The sequence below is a fragment of the Hyalella azteca genome, unplaced genomic scaffold (genome assembly GCF_000764305.2).
Source record: "Hyalella azteca isolate HAZT.00-mixed unplaced genomic scaffold, Hazt_2.0.2 contig6188, whole genome shotgun sequence".
NCBI classification, from domain to species: Eukaryota; Metazoa; Arthropoda; class Malacostraca; order Amphipoda; family Hyalellidae; genus Hyalella; species Hyalella azteca.
This window is the reverse complement of record NW_025936356.1, coordinates 8,777-29,074: the sequence shown is the minus strand read 5'-3', so window position 1 is coordinate 29,074 and position 20,298 is coordinate 8,777. Positions and strand designations below refer to the sequence as shown.

At 37.8% G+C, this 20,298-nt stretch overlaps 1 protein-coding gene across 7 annotated transcripts in view; it reads right to left on the bottom strand.

Annotated features, from left to right (window-relative positions):
* Positions 1–9,053: 9,053 nt before the first annotated feature.
* Positions 9,054–20,298, bottom strand: part of LOC108669126 — a 13,782-nt gene continuing 2,537 nt past the window's right edge. The window contains exons 1-6 of one of the 7 annotated variants that reach the window (XM_018156418.2): positions 19,869–19,895; positions 12,956–13,109; positions 11,646–11,767; positions 11,027–11,283; positions 10,425–10,623; positions 9,054–9,466 (exon numbers count right to left, since the gene is read on the bottom strand). In XM_018156418.2, the coding sequence (XP_018011907.1) occupies positions 9,410–9,466; positions 10,425–10,623; positions 11,027–11,283; positions 11,646–11,767; positions 12,956–13,004 (684 nt within the window). In that variant the 5' untranslated portion in view covers positions 13,005–13,109; positions 19,869–19,895 and the 3' untranslated portion in view covers positions 9,054–9,409. Of the gene's footprint in view, positions 9,467–10,424; positions 10,624–11,026; positions 11,284–11,645; positions 11,768–12,955; positions 13,110–16,523; positions 16,551–16,687; positions 16,718–18,860; positions 19,089–19,342; positions 19,517–19,560; positions 19,798–19,868; positions 19,896–20,298 lie in introns of those variants that run through there. The other 6 variants (XM_018156416.2, XM_018156421.2, XM_018156417.2 and 3 more) reach the window with 6 other exon arrangements.

Genomic DNA, 20,298 nt, shown 5'->3' with positions numbered 1-20,298 from the left:
TTGTTCCCATTATGTTGTTGTGATAATATTATTATATTGTCAATATAAACATTACCTGATGGCATGTGAATGGGAAAATAGAGAAGGATGTCATATTCATATTTTGTTCAACGCTTGTTAATGTCACATTTTTTACACATTCAAAATAATTAATTCAATAAAATGCCACCGGCACGACGATAAAAAATACGATCGTGCATACTTATTTTCCCATTTTAGCTATTCAAGAGATTAACTTAATACCAGAATAAGTGCATACCATAAACTAAAATTTATGGCATTAACATTGCTTTAAAATTCACAGTTGAGTCTTTAATCATTTAAAATAAGATTTCGGATAGACTGGCAATGAAGGTAAATGATGATATTATTGGCATTCTATTTATTAACTAAACTTAATTTCATGAAGCTCATCAATGAACAATTCGTCCGTACCGCAGCGAATCTTTTGTTAGTTTTTTTAAATAAGGTATTCTTGTCATGGCACTTTAAAGAAAGAGAATCCTCTAAAATGTTCAGTAAATAGACAGTGGTGGGCAAAGTCCGTTAATCCGCTAACCACTTTAGCGAAGCTGACGTTTTCCTAAGCCGGTGTGCCACACAATGGCTGACTACGTCAACATATGTACGTCAACCAATCACGTCTTGTGTAACAAAAGAATGATAGGTTACACAAGTCGTGATTTGTTGACGTACATATGTTGACGTAGTCAGCCATTGTGTGGCACACCAGCTTAGGAAAACGTCAGCTTCGCAAATTAGCGGTTAGCGGATTAGCGAACTGTGCCCCCCCACTGTAAATAGGTTACGTAGTACTTTCGGTAGTTAATATTACAATAATACAATATTATTACAATAATAATAATACAATATTAATACAATGCAATATACTGCCATGAACTGAATCCGAATCGTTCAGCTTGGAAGCAGCAAACACTCTGCAAATTATTGTGTGAAATGTCGGTTCTTTCTACTATAATTGTTTCTTTCCACTAGAAAACAATATACTAGAATTGGTTCTTTTTCAATTGTTATCATTTCATCGAAATTCAGTGATACATTACATTCGCATTGAAAAATTCATTTTGAGAAATTTCAAAATAAATGTATATTTTTAATTAGCCATTTTCAAGTTAGCCTAAAAATTTGATTTTAAACAATTTTCTCGAAATCTCGAAATATTACTCCTTAGCGATCCTCCCCTAGTTTGTATTTATTTTTATTTCATGAAACTCGATAGTGAATCTATGGATAAATTCTTTTTCGTGTATAACTAGCAGGTTAGCTCGGCTTTAACTAATGCTTGCAATTTTAGAATCTCGTTATCCTGATCCCTGTTTACACTAATACATTTAATGTATGCTAATTCATGTATAATTCACCTCAACTCACATTTTACTTGGAGCATATATATATAGATCATTTAACTCTACTTTCAAAATAATTTCTTTAAACTATTTTTGCGACTCCTATATTAAATTTATTTAAACAAATTTAAGCTTAAATTTCAATTTCAGATCCAATCCCTTCCTCCCAGTCCCACTAAAATTAAATTTTCAGGTCCAGTCCGCATCCCGATACGATATAAGTATCCTGGATACGCTCACGAACAGCCATCATGTATTTGCGTTGCCAGGCTTCAAACGAACAGTTTTATTAATTTATGAAATAATGAATATTATATACTAGTGGATATTAAGTATAATAGTAAATATTAAATATAATACTGAATATTATATGTAATACTAGTGAATATTAAATATAATAGCGAATAATAAATATAATACTGAATATTAAATAACAGTATTCACTCACTGCGTTAAATAAAAATTTACCGCAAATTAAGTGTTTTCTTCCAAGTATTAAATGCGGCGAAATAAGCACGTAAATAAGAGTTACAGAACCGGAAGCACCGACAACAAGTTTGGGCAGAGGTCACGTCGAAGTTATAATTGTTAATACAGTTTTAAACAAGCAGCTGCATAATTTGTGAGATTGTTAAGAGTTGGGGAGGCTCATTGCGTGGGGATTTGGGGAGTTGCTCGGCCGAGGGTTATTGCGTGGGGAGTTGCGTCCAGAATAATTGACAGAAGCTTGGGGAAGAGAGGGGAAAGAGGGAGTAGTTATTGCGGGAGCAATCAGGGCAAGAGTTTCCATAATCCTGTTTGGAAAGTAAAAGAAAAAAGTTAGAGATTTAATGGAAAAAGTTGAACTCGGACATACATGTGCAAGGGGGCGAGGGGGAGGAGAAGGATGGGGGGAGAGGAGACCAATGGGAGAGAGAGATGGGGCGAAGGGGTTGAGGAGGAGGAGGTGACGAAGAGGGAAGGGTGAGAAGAAGAAGTAGAGAGAGAACAAAAGGACGAAAGAAAAGATTGACCTCTTGAAATTTTGATGATGTTACTTGCAGTCCGTTGGTGATACTTGATGCATCTTTGACCTTCACATTTCATATAGTCATTATGCTGATCGTGGGGCCTGTATGATGAATCTCTTTCCGCGAAATGAATTCCAACGAAACATTAAAATAAAGTTCCCATATGAGTCAAAGTATTCAGGATCAATTGTCTTTTGGAACAACGATGTGAACACGATGATTAATTTCTGCAGCTCATGAATTCGTACAATTTAGTAGTGACGACAGACTGGACATGTACGACCGCATTGCCGTGACTAACTACGGTTATTATGTTCAGTCATGACTGAACATAATAACCGTAGTCATGTCTGATCATAATAACCGTAGTTATGACTGAAGATAAAAACCGTAGTCATGGCTGAACATAATAACCGTAGTCATGGCTGAATGATATTATTTTACGCTGTATATTCCGTCTTCTAATTTTACAAGGCCTACTTCAGTTGGAATTCCAACTAATTTTAAGTCTATAATTTCTTAAAGTGGAACTTTTAACAAGCATATGTTCAATATTGAGAACGTCCAATTTTTCAGCTTTGGAAATTAATTTAATTAATTTTTAATTATACGTAATAGAATACTTATTGCTCCTTCGCATTGGTGCAACTCTCATATATATATACTATTTATCATATCATATATCATATATCATACAGTATATACTATTTACATACCTGAAATTTATTCCAGATTTTCGTTTTCGCACCTTAAGTATTAATCATGGTTGAAGATTAAGTATTAATCATGTTTTTTTCGCATCTTTAAGTATATGTAATTGATGGTTGAAGATACCAACAAGTTTTCTTAGCGTGCACATGTGTCGGTGGGTTGTTCTTCGAAGCCTTGGTGGCCTGCGCGTCCGGAGGTGGCATGTCAATGCATGTTTGGCCCAGCGATGGCCCGCGAGGGTAAAGGCCCATGCGGAACATTTACATTATAAATGCCACGATCCCAGTTACATTTTAGTTTTCTCCTTTTAAAATTTTCGCTATATATATATATGAAATTTCATGCTAAGGTTTGGTTTTATGAAAAAACAAAGAATTATCACCAAATGTGATATTAATTTGTATCCTAAATTAATATCATCTGAAGTTATTATCATTATGTGAACTATAATAATCGAAAGATACAAAGTATATTATAATGGTGTATAAATGGTGCTGACTATGCATTTATTAGTGCGTGTATCTATGTATCACGTGAGCCTCATAATTGATGAGCGCGTAATTATGCTAATAATTTCTGCGGTTTGTGTGTCATGTAGGTTGTAGAAATAAAAGTGTTATGCATGCTGGAGCAATGTTGATATTTGCATGGTATAAATGCATGTGCAACAGTACATAAAGATTATGTTTACATGCGTCCATTTATGTTGCGCATTTTGATCGCCTCAAATCTTCGACGCAGAATGAGTGACGATTAGTCTAATTTGTAAACAAATTTATACAAAAGAGGTTTTTACTGAAACTCTCGTTGATTGTTGTCTACTAACGGCGCTCGGATGTTTTCTGTCTTAATTCAACGTTGATGCAGCAATGTGATCTTAAAACAACGCTAAAAAATGTTGAAATTGCACACAAAATAGCTGGTCCCATGGATACATGAGCGATGTTGTACGAGATGATGTTCAAGCATTTCTTATACTGCCAAACAATGCATGCTGTAGGCCGTGATAAAACTAATAATTAATTGCATTTATTTATACTTATTGCGATAATTTTCAGAAATTGTGCCTCACGGAGCAGATCTATGCATGATGACGGGTTATCTATGTTAAGGCAGATTGGAACACGTCAAATCGACATAAATTCAATATGGGATTCATGTAATAACCTTATATCAACCATAATCGACGTTGTTTGAATGTCATGCTGCCACTCGTTCCTGTTATTTCTTCCAAGATGACGCTATTAGTGCCACTAAAATAATTTTACATTTCAGTTTGAATAATAACGAAAATATATCAATATGGCAATTGTTGCGATACGATAAGCCTCAAGAAATTTGGGCGTATATCGAGAATATGTTTCGGCTTGATTTGATGTTTGATCTATCGGTTATATTTATCAGACACCTTGAGAAGACACAATGAAATTAAACATACCATATTTTGTGGTTGAGATCCGCTTTGCGTTTTGCAAGAGATTATGCATCCCCCATGCATTACCATCATTGACACATTACCATCACCATATACCATCATTGACACATTTTGACTGTTTCTACTGGGCGATCAAATACTCGCATTAATTCAGATTGAATTCGATAAATGTATGCTAAGTTCTTTCGAGAATTAAATTTTTGCTCCTCAGGAAAAGTAAAACAATGATATGACCTTTAATGTCTAATAATCAATAACTTCTTGGATTTGTGCTTCTCTTTCACCTCACTGACGAAAATTGTTCCCCCGCATCATAAACGATATTGTATTGAAGCAAGGCTAGTCCGACCTATTATAAAAGTCAGACGAGATGAACCATACAAATTTCTTAACAATACTGGAGGTAGTAATTCCAAAACTGCAATACTGGAGCCAATAGATCTTAAGTAGGGTCATGCTTACAGTAACATTTCCTAAAGTTGGCTGGGTGCCGTAGATGAACCGACGAAAGCTCAATACTACGAGCATGAAGGCATTGTATTCGAGAATAGAGCAAATTCCTACACGCCTAGTTCTTAATTAGTAGACAAAAAATTTAATGGTGCACTGGCTTAGCGTGTAGCTGAGATAGCGCCAAAACACTAACTCTGCGTCAAACACAAATCTTGCTAAAGACATATATTTCCGCACCTAAGGTCCGGACATTCTTCACCACATTCGGATAGAGCTTTTTTACGACTAAATCACTGCAAGAGGATCAAGCAAGCTTGACGCACAACTAAAGTACTAGTAAATGGGTGAATACTAATATACGCAGAAATTTCTGAAAGATGGTTTGGATAACCATTATTGAGTGCTAAATTTTACCCCTAGGATCGGATGCTGGGCCATTCGGCGCTGTAATTACGCCGCCATTCATCTGGAGTGCAAGAAATAGGCGTATAAGTTTTACCAATTTACTAGAAGTCTTCTTTCTCTTTGCCTTGTCGGCTGCAAAATTTCAACATAAAATCAAACATGTAATTTTCCGAGAGAAGATTTTTTCGTTCACAGATCAAATGATCAAAATCATATGTGTGCATTAAAATAAATACTCGTTTAATTTCATTTTAATGGAACGTATGAAAGTTTTGTGTAATATTTCATTTGTATTTGAGATACTTCATACCTTCTATTTCGAAATAATGAATAACGTTATCATTTGGGACAATTATCTATGAAATAATTTTGACACAATTTTTAGGGTAACTAAATAAACTGAAACCACCATTGAGTACCCCACACGTAAATCATGTACAAACCAAACCCTATTGATAAATAATTAAAACATTTTACGAGCACTGTTAACTTCAGAAGTTCGAATACAATTGACAATCCATACTGAGCTGCGACTGTGCGAGGTTGAGTATTCTGCGCTGAGTCGCCCGCTCTACAAACTAATGAAACGAGCAGAACAGCCTAGCGGGGACGCGACAGTAAAACATACATTGGAACTTTCACGAATAATTTTTCATTTAAAACTAATTTCCTTATGACCGAATTGTTATTTAAGACGGCACAACGTTGTGTTGCACGACTGTCCAGTACATGTGGTCCTGCATCGGCGGCATGAAAGTGACATTCGATATTATTTAGTATATGCTCGTAATTTTTTTTCTCTGAATCAGAAATTCTTATCTCAGAAAACAGAGATAGCGGGAACTTATAATTTTTCATCTCCCCGGTCACATTGTTTTCTAATGCAAGCGAGAGCTGCAAGACACGAACACTGTGATGAGGAGACACTTGAACACTGTGATGAGACACTTGAACACTGTGATGAGACACTTGAACACTGTGATGATGTGACAATTGAACACCGTGATGGTGAGGGATACTTGAATACTGTGATGATGGAGGAACACTTGAATACTGAGGTGGGACACTTGAACACTGTTATGAGGAGACACTTGAACACTGTGATGAGACACTTGAACTCTGTGATGAGACACTTGAACACTGTGATGAGACATTTGAACACTGTGATGAGACACTTGAACACTGTGATGAGACACTTGAACACTGTGATGAGACACTTGAACACTGTAATGAGACACTTGAACACTGTGGTGAGACACTTGGTAATCTTGGTACTTGTTTGGGACATAGCAGTCCCAAGCCACGATAAATCGCCGCCTCTGATTATCGTTCATCCGCCCTCATTTGGGCCACCTGATGCACGATGCTGTTGCTTGCTTCTCGCCGCTGGTAGTGTTGCAGGGGAGGTCGATCTGGGATTGTGCTCAGGAAAACGTCCAGTTGTCTCTTGAAGGTCTCCAGGGTGAATTCCCCCTCTCTTAGATCCTTTGGTAGGACGTTGAACAGCCTTGGCCCTGCCACGGAAAGTGATCCTTCCCGCAGGGATTGAAATCTGACTGCAGGTCTGTTACGTAATGGGGGATCTTGCACAGTCTCCCCCATCTCTCGTTGTGATATGTCTGAATCCTGAAGGTCTTGCTCTCGAAGTTTGGCACTATTCCGGTTATCATTTTCCATGTGTACAGAAAGAATGACATACCTCTCCCGTCTCCTCTGCAGCGAGTACAGATCCAGGCGCCTCAACCTCTCCCAGTAATTCAACTCTTCCATCCCTTGAACACTGTGATGAGACACTTGAACACTGCGATGAGGAGACACTTGAACACTGTGATGAGGAGACACTTGAACACTGTGATGATCGGGGGACTCTGCTGACGCAATGCAAGCAAATCAATTTCCACTTCCTGCTAAATTAAATCAAGTCCTATTTGATTGGTACAATTAAAATCTGAAAAATAATCATCATTTTCCCGGTTGTTAATCTCAATCCGGCGTGCGGCAAAAAAAACCTTCATCCACCTCAATTCCATCCCGGTTAATCAGCTTCAACTTACGCAACTTCATCTCATTAAGTTTCTTTTGTAGCAGAAGTTTTCTTCAGATGAATAACTTTATTGACGAATACTGAATAGATTCTACCTTCAGATGTCCCAGATGACGATATCATCAATGCTGCTTCTCTTGTATATCTCGGGAGCAGAAGTTGAGGTATAGTTCATCCTAACATATAATGGGCACGTCATGCTGACTCGCAGTCACGTCATGCTGACTCGCAGTCACATCATGCTGACTCGCAGTCCCGTCATGCTGACTCGCAGTCTCGTGATGCTGACTTGCAGTCACGTCATGCTGACTCGCAGTCACATCATGCTGACTCGCAGTCCCGTCATGCTGACTCGCAGCCGCATCATGCTGACTCGCAGCCACATCATGCTGACTCGCAGTCACGTCATGCTGACTCGCAGTCACGTCATGCTGACTCGCAGTAACGTCATGCTGACTCGCAGCCACGTCATGCTGACTCACATTTACAAGCCGTACCCGAGCCTCTCGTGTATAAAGTTTATTGCGAAGCTAGAGCGGGGAAAAAACGCTTCCTCCGCACGAACCCTCGCCTCCACACAAGCGGTAATTTCGCGTGTACGAATCCTCAAATATCAGGGATACCCGATCTCGGTGACGCGGTGCTGAGCTTTTGCGAACTTATTCAATTTTATATCGCGAAGTGGATAATGAATTAATTTTGCCAGACCCCGCATTAGTGCCGGGTCTTATTTGGGAGCCTAACACTAATAATTCTGGTAATAATATGCATACAATGTTTAAGCCACGTTCAACACTCTAATAACTAATTCATAAGAATAATCTAAAATCTTCGAGCCTTAGGAATTATATAACGAGTGATTTAAAATCGAGAGGAAAGGACGTAAAAATTGTCACTGCTTTCAGAAGAGGAAATGAAGACGAACTTGGCGATGTGTGCCCCATCATCATCATTGGGTAGAGGGATATAGTGCGATCGATTTTAGGGTGTGATCAATTCTGAATTTAATTCAGCTGGACTGTGAATTTCAGCGTGAGCTCTAAGCACCTAATTTGGACAGCCGTTATGCACCGTCACCTCGATGTTTTGGGTCGCCTGCCGAAGACCACCACTGCCCTGGATGTAATGGACCATCATAATTCCTGCCTTCCGGAACGTAGCCTTCAACACTTCAAGCCGTCCGTATCTAGGCCGTGGGTCGAACCAGCCCTCGGTCGAACGGTCACTTGTCGAAGCACGATAAATTTTGGAACAGAACTATGCTATCTGAAACCTAACCTCAGATGCGGTGAGCGTAAAATTACGTAATTTAACGATGCCTGGAAGTCAGATTCGATCCGCGGCCTGGTGGTGCACGGCAGGTTCTATGCGAGGCCGGAGGACAAAGCCGAGCGGTTCACGGCTGATTGGTGGATGTCCGGAGATATCCAAGGCGTTCCATTCAGAGCTTATTGGTGCACTAAATTGGTGGTGCACGGCTGCGCTCCCGATGTTTTAGAATCGAGACCTATCATTTTACAACTTATAACCGAGTTCGAAATCGACCAACTAATAACCGGCCGTTCCTCAATTAATGCAATCATTAGGATAAATCATGTCATAGGCGGAAAATAAATCAGAACATAATATACAATGGCCTCAACAATTTTATTTGTAAATAATGCGACCGCAACATTCGTATTATCGGCTATGGTGATCTGTCTTCGCTACTTTTCCATGCGCGATTATGATCGATGGTGTATTATAGATTTCCAAGAATACAACTAAAAATCAAGTTCAGTGAATACAAGACTGACGACGTGTTATTTGAGACATAATTTATTACTAAGTTAAGAAGAAAATAATTCCACTTGAATAAAAACTATTAGGACACATTGTACTCCTATCCTTTTACGTATTTTCTCAAACTTGATACACAAATCAGAAGCAATGTTGAATCCTTAAATAATCTTGGAACTAATCAGTACCGTCCCATAAGTTTATTCTAGGTTTCGAACTTCGAGTACGGAGTCGGACATGCATGTCCGTAGAAGTTGTAGCTCTGGGGCCGGATTATCAAAACATGCTAAGTATACGTAGCCGCTAACGTTTAGCGTAAGTACAGCTAAGTAGACGTGACTCTACTGAGTGTTATTATCGAAACATTTGCGCGGGAAGCTACGTACAAAAATTTGTGCATAACTGTACGCCTGCTCGGAGGTGTCGTAAGCGGAGTTACGTACAAATTTTGAGTGTTAAAGCAATATGAGACTATTAATTTACTAGCAGCAAGTTGAATTGTAATAGAATTTTGTTAATAATGAGACTTAGGTATAATATGGGATCGTGCTAGTGCTACTTTTAGGAAGAAATATTCGATTGAATTTATACCAGAAGCTAATTATTTTGTTTTCCTCTTGTGTTACAATTTACAAGCAAATGTTGATATTCATGTTCAAGAGTTTTATGCCTTTTGATTCAAAATATCTTCATGCCTTTTTGATTCAAAATTATGTGGAGGTTGACAAGCCAACCATTTTTTTTAGCTCCGTACACATATTTCTTTTTTTCTCTGACAGTCACAACTCCAACTCTTTAAATTTTCTAAATTCTAGGTCTCTCTAAAAAGTCTTCTAGTTTTGAATGGGAATAGTGCAATTTTTTTGCCCTGATTGCAAGAAATTTTGATGAATGATCACAACAAGTGCATTGCTATTTGGATAACGTCACACTTATTTCTCCATATGCACCCTAGTCAGTCTACGCTGATGCTGCTGACACGACACAACCTCCTTCCATCAACGCGCTCTGCGCACTGAGTCGACAGGAGCTAGGAACAGCAAATCCAAAGCCTCTGATTGGTCAGTTAGTTGGATGGTTTCGATAATACCTTTTCAGATGAGTCATGCGTAAGACAGTTTTGTTAATGCCAAATTTTGACTGACTTACGCCATACGTAACTTTTTGAACGTAAGTACGAAAAGTTACGTGAACTTAGCGAAGTTTCGTTAATCTCTGCCCTGGCACGCGTTCCGGTGCGTGGTTAGGAGCGCTTGGTCAGCCGCGGCGCCAACGGCATCGCAATGATTAACGGCCACCACGATGGATTGTTCGTACAATGAGCGAAGATAGTTGTTAATGTTCATGCCGGTAACATCCAGAGCAATCTCAAGGCTGGGAAGGTTGAAGTTGTACTTGGAATTATAAATCCATTTCCCCCTGCGTGAAAAAAAAAACATTAACATTTGTACATGGACACAACATGACTAGATCAGAATTGTGGATTACTGATTTGTTCTCTTGGAATCTTGTTAATAAATTTGTTCACAAAACTTGAGTTGCGTTCGGGCAGCGAAAAAGTATCGCCTCCACAAATTACGTGCTATTAAGTAAATAGTTGAGATTTAAATGGTTGAGATTTTCTCGTTTATGATTAATCTTCAAGTATTTCTGCGTCGATTCACGATGCACAAGATAATAGTATTTAGATTTAATTTCAAGGTGAGGATAAGACTCGCCAGAAAGTACATTTGCGTTATCGCTGGCTCAATGTAAATCATGTCGTTTCAAGGCAATTGCTAAAATGAATGTTCGGACTTTAATAAAAAGCAAGTGGTCTTACGAGGAAAACTGTAGGGGACTGAAGCTGCTGTTCAAGTCAACAACCGCAAGCGAGCCGATCGTCTCTCTCGTCCACAGAAGCCATGACGAGGATTCCTCGTTCGGTCCATCATTGCGGTCCAATAAATTGAAACTTTTCGGAAGATAATATGAGGCAAAACGCACAGCCAACTTCTCCATGGATATATAAAAGCTCACGTTCCCGTATTTATTGTGTTCATTTGGTTCTGGGTTGATATTTAGGGTAAACCAAACCACCTGCATTGTGAAAAAGAAAAAAAAAACAATGAGATAAATCTGTAGATTGGTCTTAAACTGAAAAGGAAATTACCTGTGTGGTAATTTAAAATGCTAAAAAGATGATAGATTGACGAGTGTTTTAACTAGCTTAGTATGTCAATATAATGACATCATAGTTGAAATCAGTAGTATGCTTATTGTGACACGTAAATTGGGTTTGAAGAATCACTGACTGATAACCACTTTTATCCGTAAAGTATTTCGATTGGTTGCATTCGGGACATTATCAGGAGTAATAAATTTAAAATGATTAAAATATTTATACCAACTATTTCTTCAACAGTTGGATTTTAAAAATTATTGAAAGCCAGAATATTCACCTTGCGATTAATGCTGGGAGTGATTTGAGCGTCTTTGGAGAGAAGCTCACCTGCTTTTTTGTACTCCAAATACTCGTCCCAGTGAATTGTATGAGATAATTGGCCAAAAATATATGACGCACCTTGTTGGATAGAGATAGATGTGGTATCATTAGTCTCGTTAATTATCTAACAACTCAGGTGAGACACCTGCGCGATCCACCTTGGTGGAACATTCTCTTAAGTAACGAATTGTTTCAATGTCGGTAATTCTGGACGTCCGACAACAAGTCTGCTATCAGGGAGGGGGTCGAAAAAGACTCATCCACCCAGTTGGTGGAGGCCTAAATATGTCAGGGAGCGGAGCTATTGTGGTGTTACCAGTGAAAAAATGACCAGTGTTTAATACTAGTACCTGCATCGTACAAATGCATGAGCAGAGCGTGTATTTAGCTTCATGTGAATTGGTTTTACATTTGAAAATGCTACAGACGCAAAAGTTTACTTCTTCACATTAACTTGGCTACCCCAAGACACGAACTCACTCGGACGCTCGGATTCCTCATGACACAAACTTAAACTGACACAGACCAGACAACGCTCAAAGGCAGGCAAATGCCATTTATGATCAATATGATACTTCCAAGAAGTCATCAGCCTTAATAGAAATAATGCAGATAACTTGAGCCAGTTGCTTAAACCATGACCCTTAAAATAGTCACCAAGATCAAGCCCTGTTAAAAATCATTGTTGTCGACTGTTTAAAAATTACGAATAAATTTGCTCATGCGATTTTATTTGCAACAATGAAATACACAAAACTTTGTTCGCGTTATTGGCCTAGTTGGTATGGAGACCATGGCAGAGGAAATTTTTGAAGAACCTAAAAAACATCACTTCAATGTAATGTCATTATGTCAGTCAGATGAATCATGAAAGATATGAACCAGGTCCCTACTGAGTGTATGAAACTGACCTTTGCAGGTTGACTGTTGCGTGAACATGTCTGCATTGGGTGCCAGGCTGCCAGCGTTTTACAGTGCGGCTCTATATAGATCGCGCATTGCAATGTTAAACATTGCAGTTATAACATCGAATGTTACAAGTTACAACTGTCAGGATTTTGGCATAAGCTGTGCACTGTACTTTCAAGACTAAGTGTGTGATTAGCGCAGTTGCCCACAGATCCCAGGATTGCCCAAACAAAAACACAGGAAGCCCCAAATGTACCAACTGTCAGGGGAGCGACACAGCAAGCTATGGATGATGTCCTAAAATGAAAGAAGCCAAATCAGTAAAAAAAAGTGAGGGCAGAATAAAAACTGTCATACCGGGACAGAAGGGTGCAATGTTTGGTGAGGGCGTCGCCAATTTTTGCATTTTTAGACCAATAACGTTGCCGGCAGTACCCAAGGGCCAAGATGCGTCGCCAGTGGTCTTCGAGATGCGTCACCGCGTCGACAGCAGTCTTCAAGATACGCCCAACTGAAAATTTAAGGCAATGAACAGGCGTACCATAATTAACAATTCTCACGAAATTACACAGAAAAGCAGTGGCACGGAGTTTGTAAGAGATCTTGAACATTGTTATGAATTTGCTATGTTGTCACGATTCATTATTTAAACGAATAACAACTCAATTTATTCCAAAAAAGATTACTCCTTTCATTGCCTTATTCATAAAGCATAGAAAAGAAAACACATATAGTTAAATGGGGTAAGACAGGATCGCAGCCTTCATGGGGTAAGGAAGGACCAGCCCCTGGCATGCACTCTAATTGCACTCAATTCAATTTGATAAAAGAATATGTTAGAGCAATCATTGCCTGTCATTTCAGTGTTTGTTTCAACCCTCTTCTGCATATAATGAATTTCTGGCTAATTTTCAAAGAAAACCTATGTAAAGAAGGGTCACAAAATAGTTAACCCTGTTTGGGAAATAAGCTCTGTCTAATGACAGAAAATTTTTTGGCCATGTTTGTAGATGTAGGCAGGTAACCTCAAGTAATAAGCAACTTTTGAGACATACTAGGCATTCCTACCTGCTACCATCACTGCCTGACATCTATTCTAAAATGGGGTAAAAAAGGACCGGACATGGGGTAAGACGGGACCACTAAATGATCCTGTTTTACCCCACAAGCAGTCCTATCTTACCCCACAAATGGTCCTGTCTTCCCCCACAAATGGTCCTCTAATACCCTAGGTACAGTTTATCAAAAATAGTTTTTAAATGAATATATTATTGTGCAGTATAAGGAGTATTTTGGTCGAAAATTTTATCTATGGCTCAAACTTCATTATAACTTGTTAGCTTTTTTAATTAGAGAAATTTTGTGCACTATTTTAAATTGCATCAAATGGATATAGAAAATAGGGTTGTCTCTTCCCATTAGTGAGCTGCAGAACTATGTGCATGATTGGGGGAAAAATCATTGTGAGAAACATGAAAAATAATTATTATCACAACTCTGTGAGAGGGCATGGGCTACGTTTGAAGAAGTGCACCACAAATGCACAAATGCAGTTAGCAAGAAAACACTTGATGTCTGACACTTAACTAATTATCCATTGGTTTTATTACCAATTTGATAAATTTTTCAGACAATGACACTAATGGAATATATATGAAGCATTTAGCAGTGCTCTACAATGAACCAAAGCCAACCCACTATTACTATGCTTAACATAGTTTACTCATGACAAAAACTCTAATGTGGTTGATATTAGAGTTGACTTCCCACAACACAAAACAGTAACAAGTAGTTGTTTAATCAAATAATGTGTTTCTAAATGGATAATATTGAATATCAGGTTTGTACTTTTAATAAAAACCTTGTAACATAAGAATTACCAGTTGGTCCTGTCTTACCCCAGCCTGGTCCCATCTTACCCCAGTGGGGTAAGATGGGACCAGCTCACTTTTTTCAATCTGTACAGAAAACTATGTTAGATGCAAAGCGTCTGAGTTGTAGCTTAGAAGCCCATTGCATAGATACACCTTGTGATAGTTTTAGGGTTTTTCAGTTATTCGTGGTATAGATGCTACAGGCTTGTTAGTGATTTTGGTCCTGTCTTACCCCATCTGACTAGTCAAATGGGGTAAGACAGGATCGCAGCCTTCATGGGGTAAGAAAGGACCGGCCCATGGCATGCATTCTAATTGCACTGAATTTAATTTGACAAAAGAATATGTTAGAGCAATCATTGCCTGTCATTTCAGTGCTTGTTTCAACCCTCTTCTGCAAATAATGAATTTCTGGCTAATTTTAAAAGAAAACCTATGTAACGAAGGGTCACAAAATAGTTAAACCTGTTTGGGAAATAAGCTCTGTCTAATGACAAAAAATTTTTTGGCCAGGTTTGTGGATGTAGGCAGGTAACCTCAAGTAATAAGCAACTTTTGAGACATACTAGGTATTCCTACCTGCTACCATCACTGCCTGACAACTATTCTAAAATGGGGTAAAAAAGGACCGGACATGGGGTAAGACAGGACCACTAAATGATCCTGTTTTACCCCACAAGTGGTCTTATATTACCCCATAAATGGTCCTGTCTTACCCCACAAATGGTTCTCTTTTACCCCATAGTTTATCAAAAATAGCTTTTAAATGAATATATTATTGTGCATAAGTATACATAGAGTATTTTGGTCAAAATTTTCATCTGTTGCTTAAAATAACCATTCTAACTTGTTAGCTTTTTTAATTAGATAAATTTAGCATACTATTGTGAATTGCATCATGGGGATAGAGAAAATAGGAATGTCTCTTCCCATTAGTGAGCTGCAGAACAATGTGCAAGAGTGGTTGGGGAAAAATCATTGTGTGAAACATAAAAAATAATCATTATCACAATTTTGTGAGAGGGCATGGGCTATGTTTGAAGAAGTGCACCACAAATGCAGTTAGCAAGAAAACCCATGACGTCCGACTCTTAAGTTATTATCCATTGATTTTATAACCAATTTGATAAATTTTTAGACAATGACACTAATGGAATATACATGTAGCATTTGGCAGTGCTCTACAATGAATCAAAGCCAACCTACTATTTCTATGCTTAACAAAGTTTTCTCATGGCAAAAACTCCAATGTGACTGATATTAGAGTTGACTTCCTGCAACACAAAACAGTAACAAGTGGTTGTTTAATCAAATAATGTGTTTCTAGATGGATAATATTGAATATCATATTTATATTTTTACTAAAAACCTTGTAACATAAGAATTACCTGTTGGTCCTTTCTTACCCCAGCCTGGCCCCATCTTACCCCAATGGGGTAAGATAGGACCAGCTCACTTTTTTTAATCTGTACAGAAAACTGTGTTGTATGCAAAAAGTCTGAGTTGTAGCTTTGAAGCCATTGCATAACCACACCTTGTGATAAGTTTAGGATTTTTTAGTGATTCATGGTATAGATGCTACACTCCTGTTAGTGATTTCGGTCCTGTCTTACCCCATCTGACTATTACCCTGTCGTTGAATTTTTTTTTGCTGATATTTCTTCTCACTATTGATAAGACTTGAGGATCGCACAAAAAAATGATTTCTAATATATATAAAGGAATTTAAGATATCATACATATACTAGCTCTAAAATATCCCTGTAAAAAATGTTATTTTGGAAAAGTACTTCCACTAAGGTCTGTATTAAAAAATATTCGCCATAATAAAAAATTTGCTTGGAAAAAAATTACTGACAGGTACCTATCAGCTTTAAAACTTCTTTGACATAATTTTTGTCCCTCAATCCATAACAAAATTGCAGCCATTTCCGCATGCTGGGGTAATAAGGGACACCCCTAAAATAGCATTTACAGTAGAACCTTGGATAGCAAAAGCTCCAGTTAATGAAAAATATTGATTAACAACAAAGAATTTTGATTGAATTTACCTTGCTCAGCAAAAAAAATCACTTCACAAAAAATGAATGCATCACCAGTCATTACAAAATTGTGCATAGAATGTCATGGACAGAATTGCACACTGGGCAACATAGAATGAAAAGTAATTAACCTAAACTATGATTTATTTCTCTAAAAATATAATGGTTGTCACCTTTCTGTTTCAGGTATGTTTTTACATTTTTTTCATTTTAGTGAATTCCTTGACCCAATCAAAATGATGCAAAATTACAAGCCCAGTCCTGTAAGCTTACAGATACAGAATAAATGCTACCATATACAGCTGCTGATATGAAGCTTGTAGAGGACAAGGTTGTTGTCATTGCTTAATGGCATGTCCTTGGATATTTATATCACCTCAATAATACAATACAGTAGTGTAAGAATATGGTAATATCATATCAATAAAGGAAAAACAAGTACAAATCACAGAGGAAAGCCAAGTCAAAGGAAAGCTTTCCCCTCAAGATGGAAAGCTTTCCTTTGACGCAGCACTCACTCAGCAGTGTGGAATTCTAGAGGGATATTAAATTAACCAGTTCACATAGCATATTGGAAAGCAGGACCTGAAAGCTTGGAAAGGCCAGGAACATTCCACTTTCAATCCATTATATACATACATTGTCTCTTTCCAGCTATGATTGGTTGATGGGATTGTGATGTCATCCTTTCCAGCTGTGACTGGTTGTGCTCAAAAGCCCCACTCCCAAATATGGCATGTGTGCTATATGAATATGGCATGTTAACTATATGGCATGTTGATACTTAAACTAACTTGACTGAATACTTAAACTCAATTGTTATTCATTACAAACAAAGACCCTGCAAAATTTTGTAAAAATCTATTAATTAAAGAAAAATAAAAAATATCAAACAAGAGACAACTAAACAATTCAATAACAAATCTGAGATACTACACAATTGAAGCAGTTTGTGCACTTTTGATCCTCCTTTTCCTTTATAGTCAAGTCACCTGGCAGATTGCAGTATCTTAGGAAAGCTTTTTTATAAGTGAACTTTCATTCCTAGAATTCCACCCTTTTCAATGGTGTAGTACCTCTGATTTGTTATAGAATTGTTTAGTTGTATTTTGTTTGATTGATATTTCTTATTTTTTCTTTTATTTAATGGATTTTTGAAAAATTTCTAGGCCCTCTGTAGCTCTGTTTGTCATGATCAAGTTTAAGTGTAGTATTATGTAAAATTAGTTCAATAATCAAGTTATTCAGTTCCAAATACTGCTGGCAACGTAATGGGCTCAAAATCCATATCTAGGCAACAGCCCAGATGCAGCTGGCAAACTCTGCTGTCTGCACCCTGGCAAGCTGGCTGGTGCTGGTGGCTTCTGCCCAATATCTACTTAGGGGTATAATTGAAGACCAGAGAGTATTTCTTATTGACAATTTTCTTATTGTTTTTCTCTATTCAGCAAATTAGGCTCTTGATAGGAACTGAAAAGTCAAATATCAGGTTTCCAAGGGACATTTTATTATAATTTTTATAATATTTATATAATTTTTATAAACCTGCATTAAAGAAAATCTTCTGCCAAACTACACCAATTAGGGGTATAAGTAAACATACACATTTTTTATAACTTTATAATATTATGGCTCAACTATACACATTTTTTATAACTTTATAATATTATGGCTCAATCAGTCAAATCAAGAACTTTTGTTAACAATAAAACTTCTTGTGGTATGCCAGGTAGCAGGTATGGTACTTGCAATTTGAAGTTAGCTGCTTTCCACTCTGCTATTTTAGCCTAGCAGAAATATTGTGGCCTAGCCTAGCCCAATATTAGCAGAAAAGTTCCAAGTTCCAACAATAAAACTTGCTGCTAACAATAGCAAATAAGCAGCATGATTGGAATTTTTCTACTTCTTACTCATATTGAAATCTCAGGGCTCAAAAGTATCAAATTTTCAATACACTTGGAAATTAGAATTGTAATCTGTCAGTCACTGTGCAAACATGCCCTACTGTTGATAATTAGAAAGGAGGTAATTCACCTAGCTGACCTAGGACTAGGTTTAGGAGAAATTTAAAAGCAAAGAAAATGCTAGTTTAGTTGCAATTTAAAGTTAGTTGTTTTCCACTCTGGTACTTTAGCCTAGCAGAAATATTGTGGCTCCAAATATTTGCAGAAAAGTTCTACCTAGTACCTAGTAGGCTAGTACTGGGCCTACCGCCTACGCCCTACTGGCTTGAAAAATAGACATTTCCTGAGCCAGCAATACTGCAACAGTACTACTGTACTGTGTTACCATCAAATAGGGTAAAAAGGGGATAGTTTTGAGCATTTTTTGCTAATAACTTCTTACCATGAAACATTTTATAGACAAGATTGAGCTCATTTAAAGGCCTTTGCTACTTGCTAGTTGCTAGGGCTATCGTATGGCATCTCTGAAAAAAATTCCTTATGACATTCGTTTCATATGGTGTCAGACATAAAATAAAAGTAGTAACTAGTAGGTATGGCCTAATTACCCTGAGGATTGAGAATGTGGTAATCTGGGACACTTGAAATAAAACTTAATTTTGAAACGTTTTAAACATGCAGAGTGCACACTGCAGTCAGTACAGTGTACTCAATACTCGTGAACTCATCGATTATTCCATTACTAACAGACTAACACTCAAACAGTGTAGGTACTCATAAGTCCTCATCCTTTGCGGCTTTGTAAATGATGTAGGCTAGATGTAAAATAAATCACATTTTCTTTGATTTTTACTCATTTTTCCTAAATATTGATATATTCCTATATCCATACATCTCATTACCGCATTATTGATATGATATTACCATTAATACCGTATATCCGTGGACCATATATCCATCATAATCCATGGAATGATGGACATGCGCCATGCGGACATGCCAGATTGCCAGGCATTGACTCATTGAGCATTGACAACAACCACAATACCACATCATGTGGGTTGTGGGTCAACATCACAACATGTAAGCTAAAAGTAAGAAAATATAAAGAGGTGTGGTCTGTGGTGACAAGTCGTTAATACCTAATAAAAGAAAGATTGGCACAAGCTGAAATGAAATGCTTCAGGGGTCACAGTGTCACACTAAGTCTCTTGGCTAGGGGCGAATTGTAGTAATGCTAGACGACGTAAACAAAGAACATGATAGGATAGTTTCAGCACATAAGATAGGCTATAGTCGTACAAGTATAACTAGCAGTTATAATGCGTCTAGCAATAATAAAATACTTTAAGCAGCGATTAAAAGTTTAGAACAAAAAACAATGCGGCGAACAGACAAAGATAAATTCGACGTCAATCGGTGAACGTGAAGTGCTAATAAGCTGCCTTACTCGCTGGCGCGGGCTGCAGCAGTCATGCTCATGGGTCATGGGCCGTAGCCTCCGTACCGTAGAATGTTGCCACAATGATTTACGCATAGTTGAACTAGTTCAAACATGAATTTACGAGTGAGACTCTCCCAACCATGGTTGAATTAATACAAGGTTGACCCACGGCGACGACGATTTTTTCGCCGTTCTGCGCATGTCTCGTGTGACGTCAACGTGGGCCAAAAATGTAAACAGTGGTGATCGACACGTTGTTTTTGTGCCATATTTGAAATGATATTAAAAAAAATTGACCTCCTCAAAATGGCACAAAAAACTGCATTTGCTGCAACAAGTGTTACTTTAAGCAAAGCCGGTGTTACAAATCCGTTTCGTGGAGTGTAAATTAAATAAATGGGAAACATGATGGGCCGACAGACAAGGGCAGAAACTG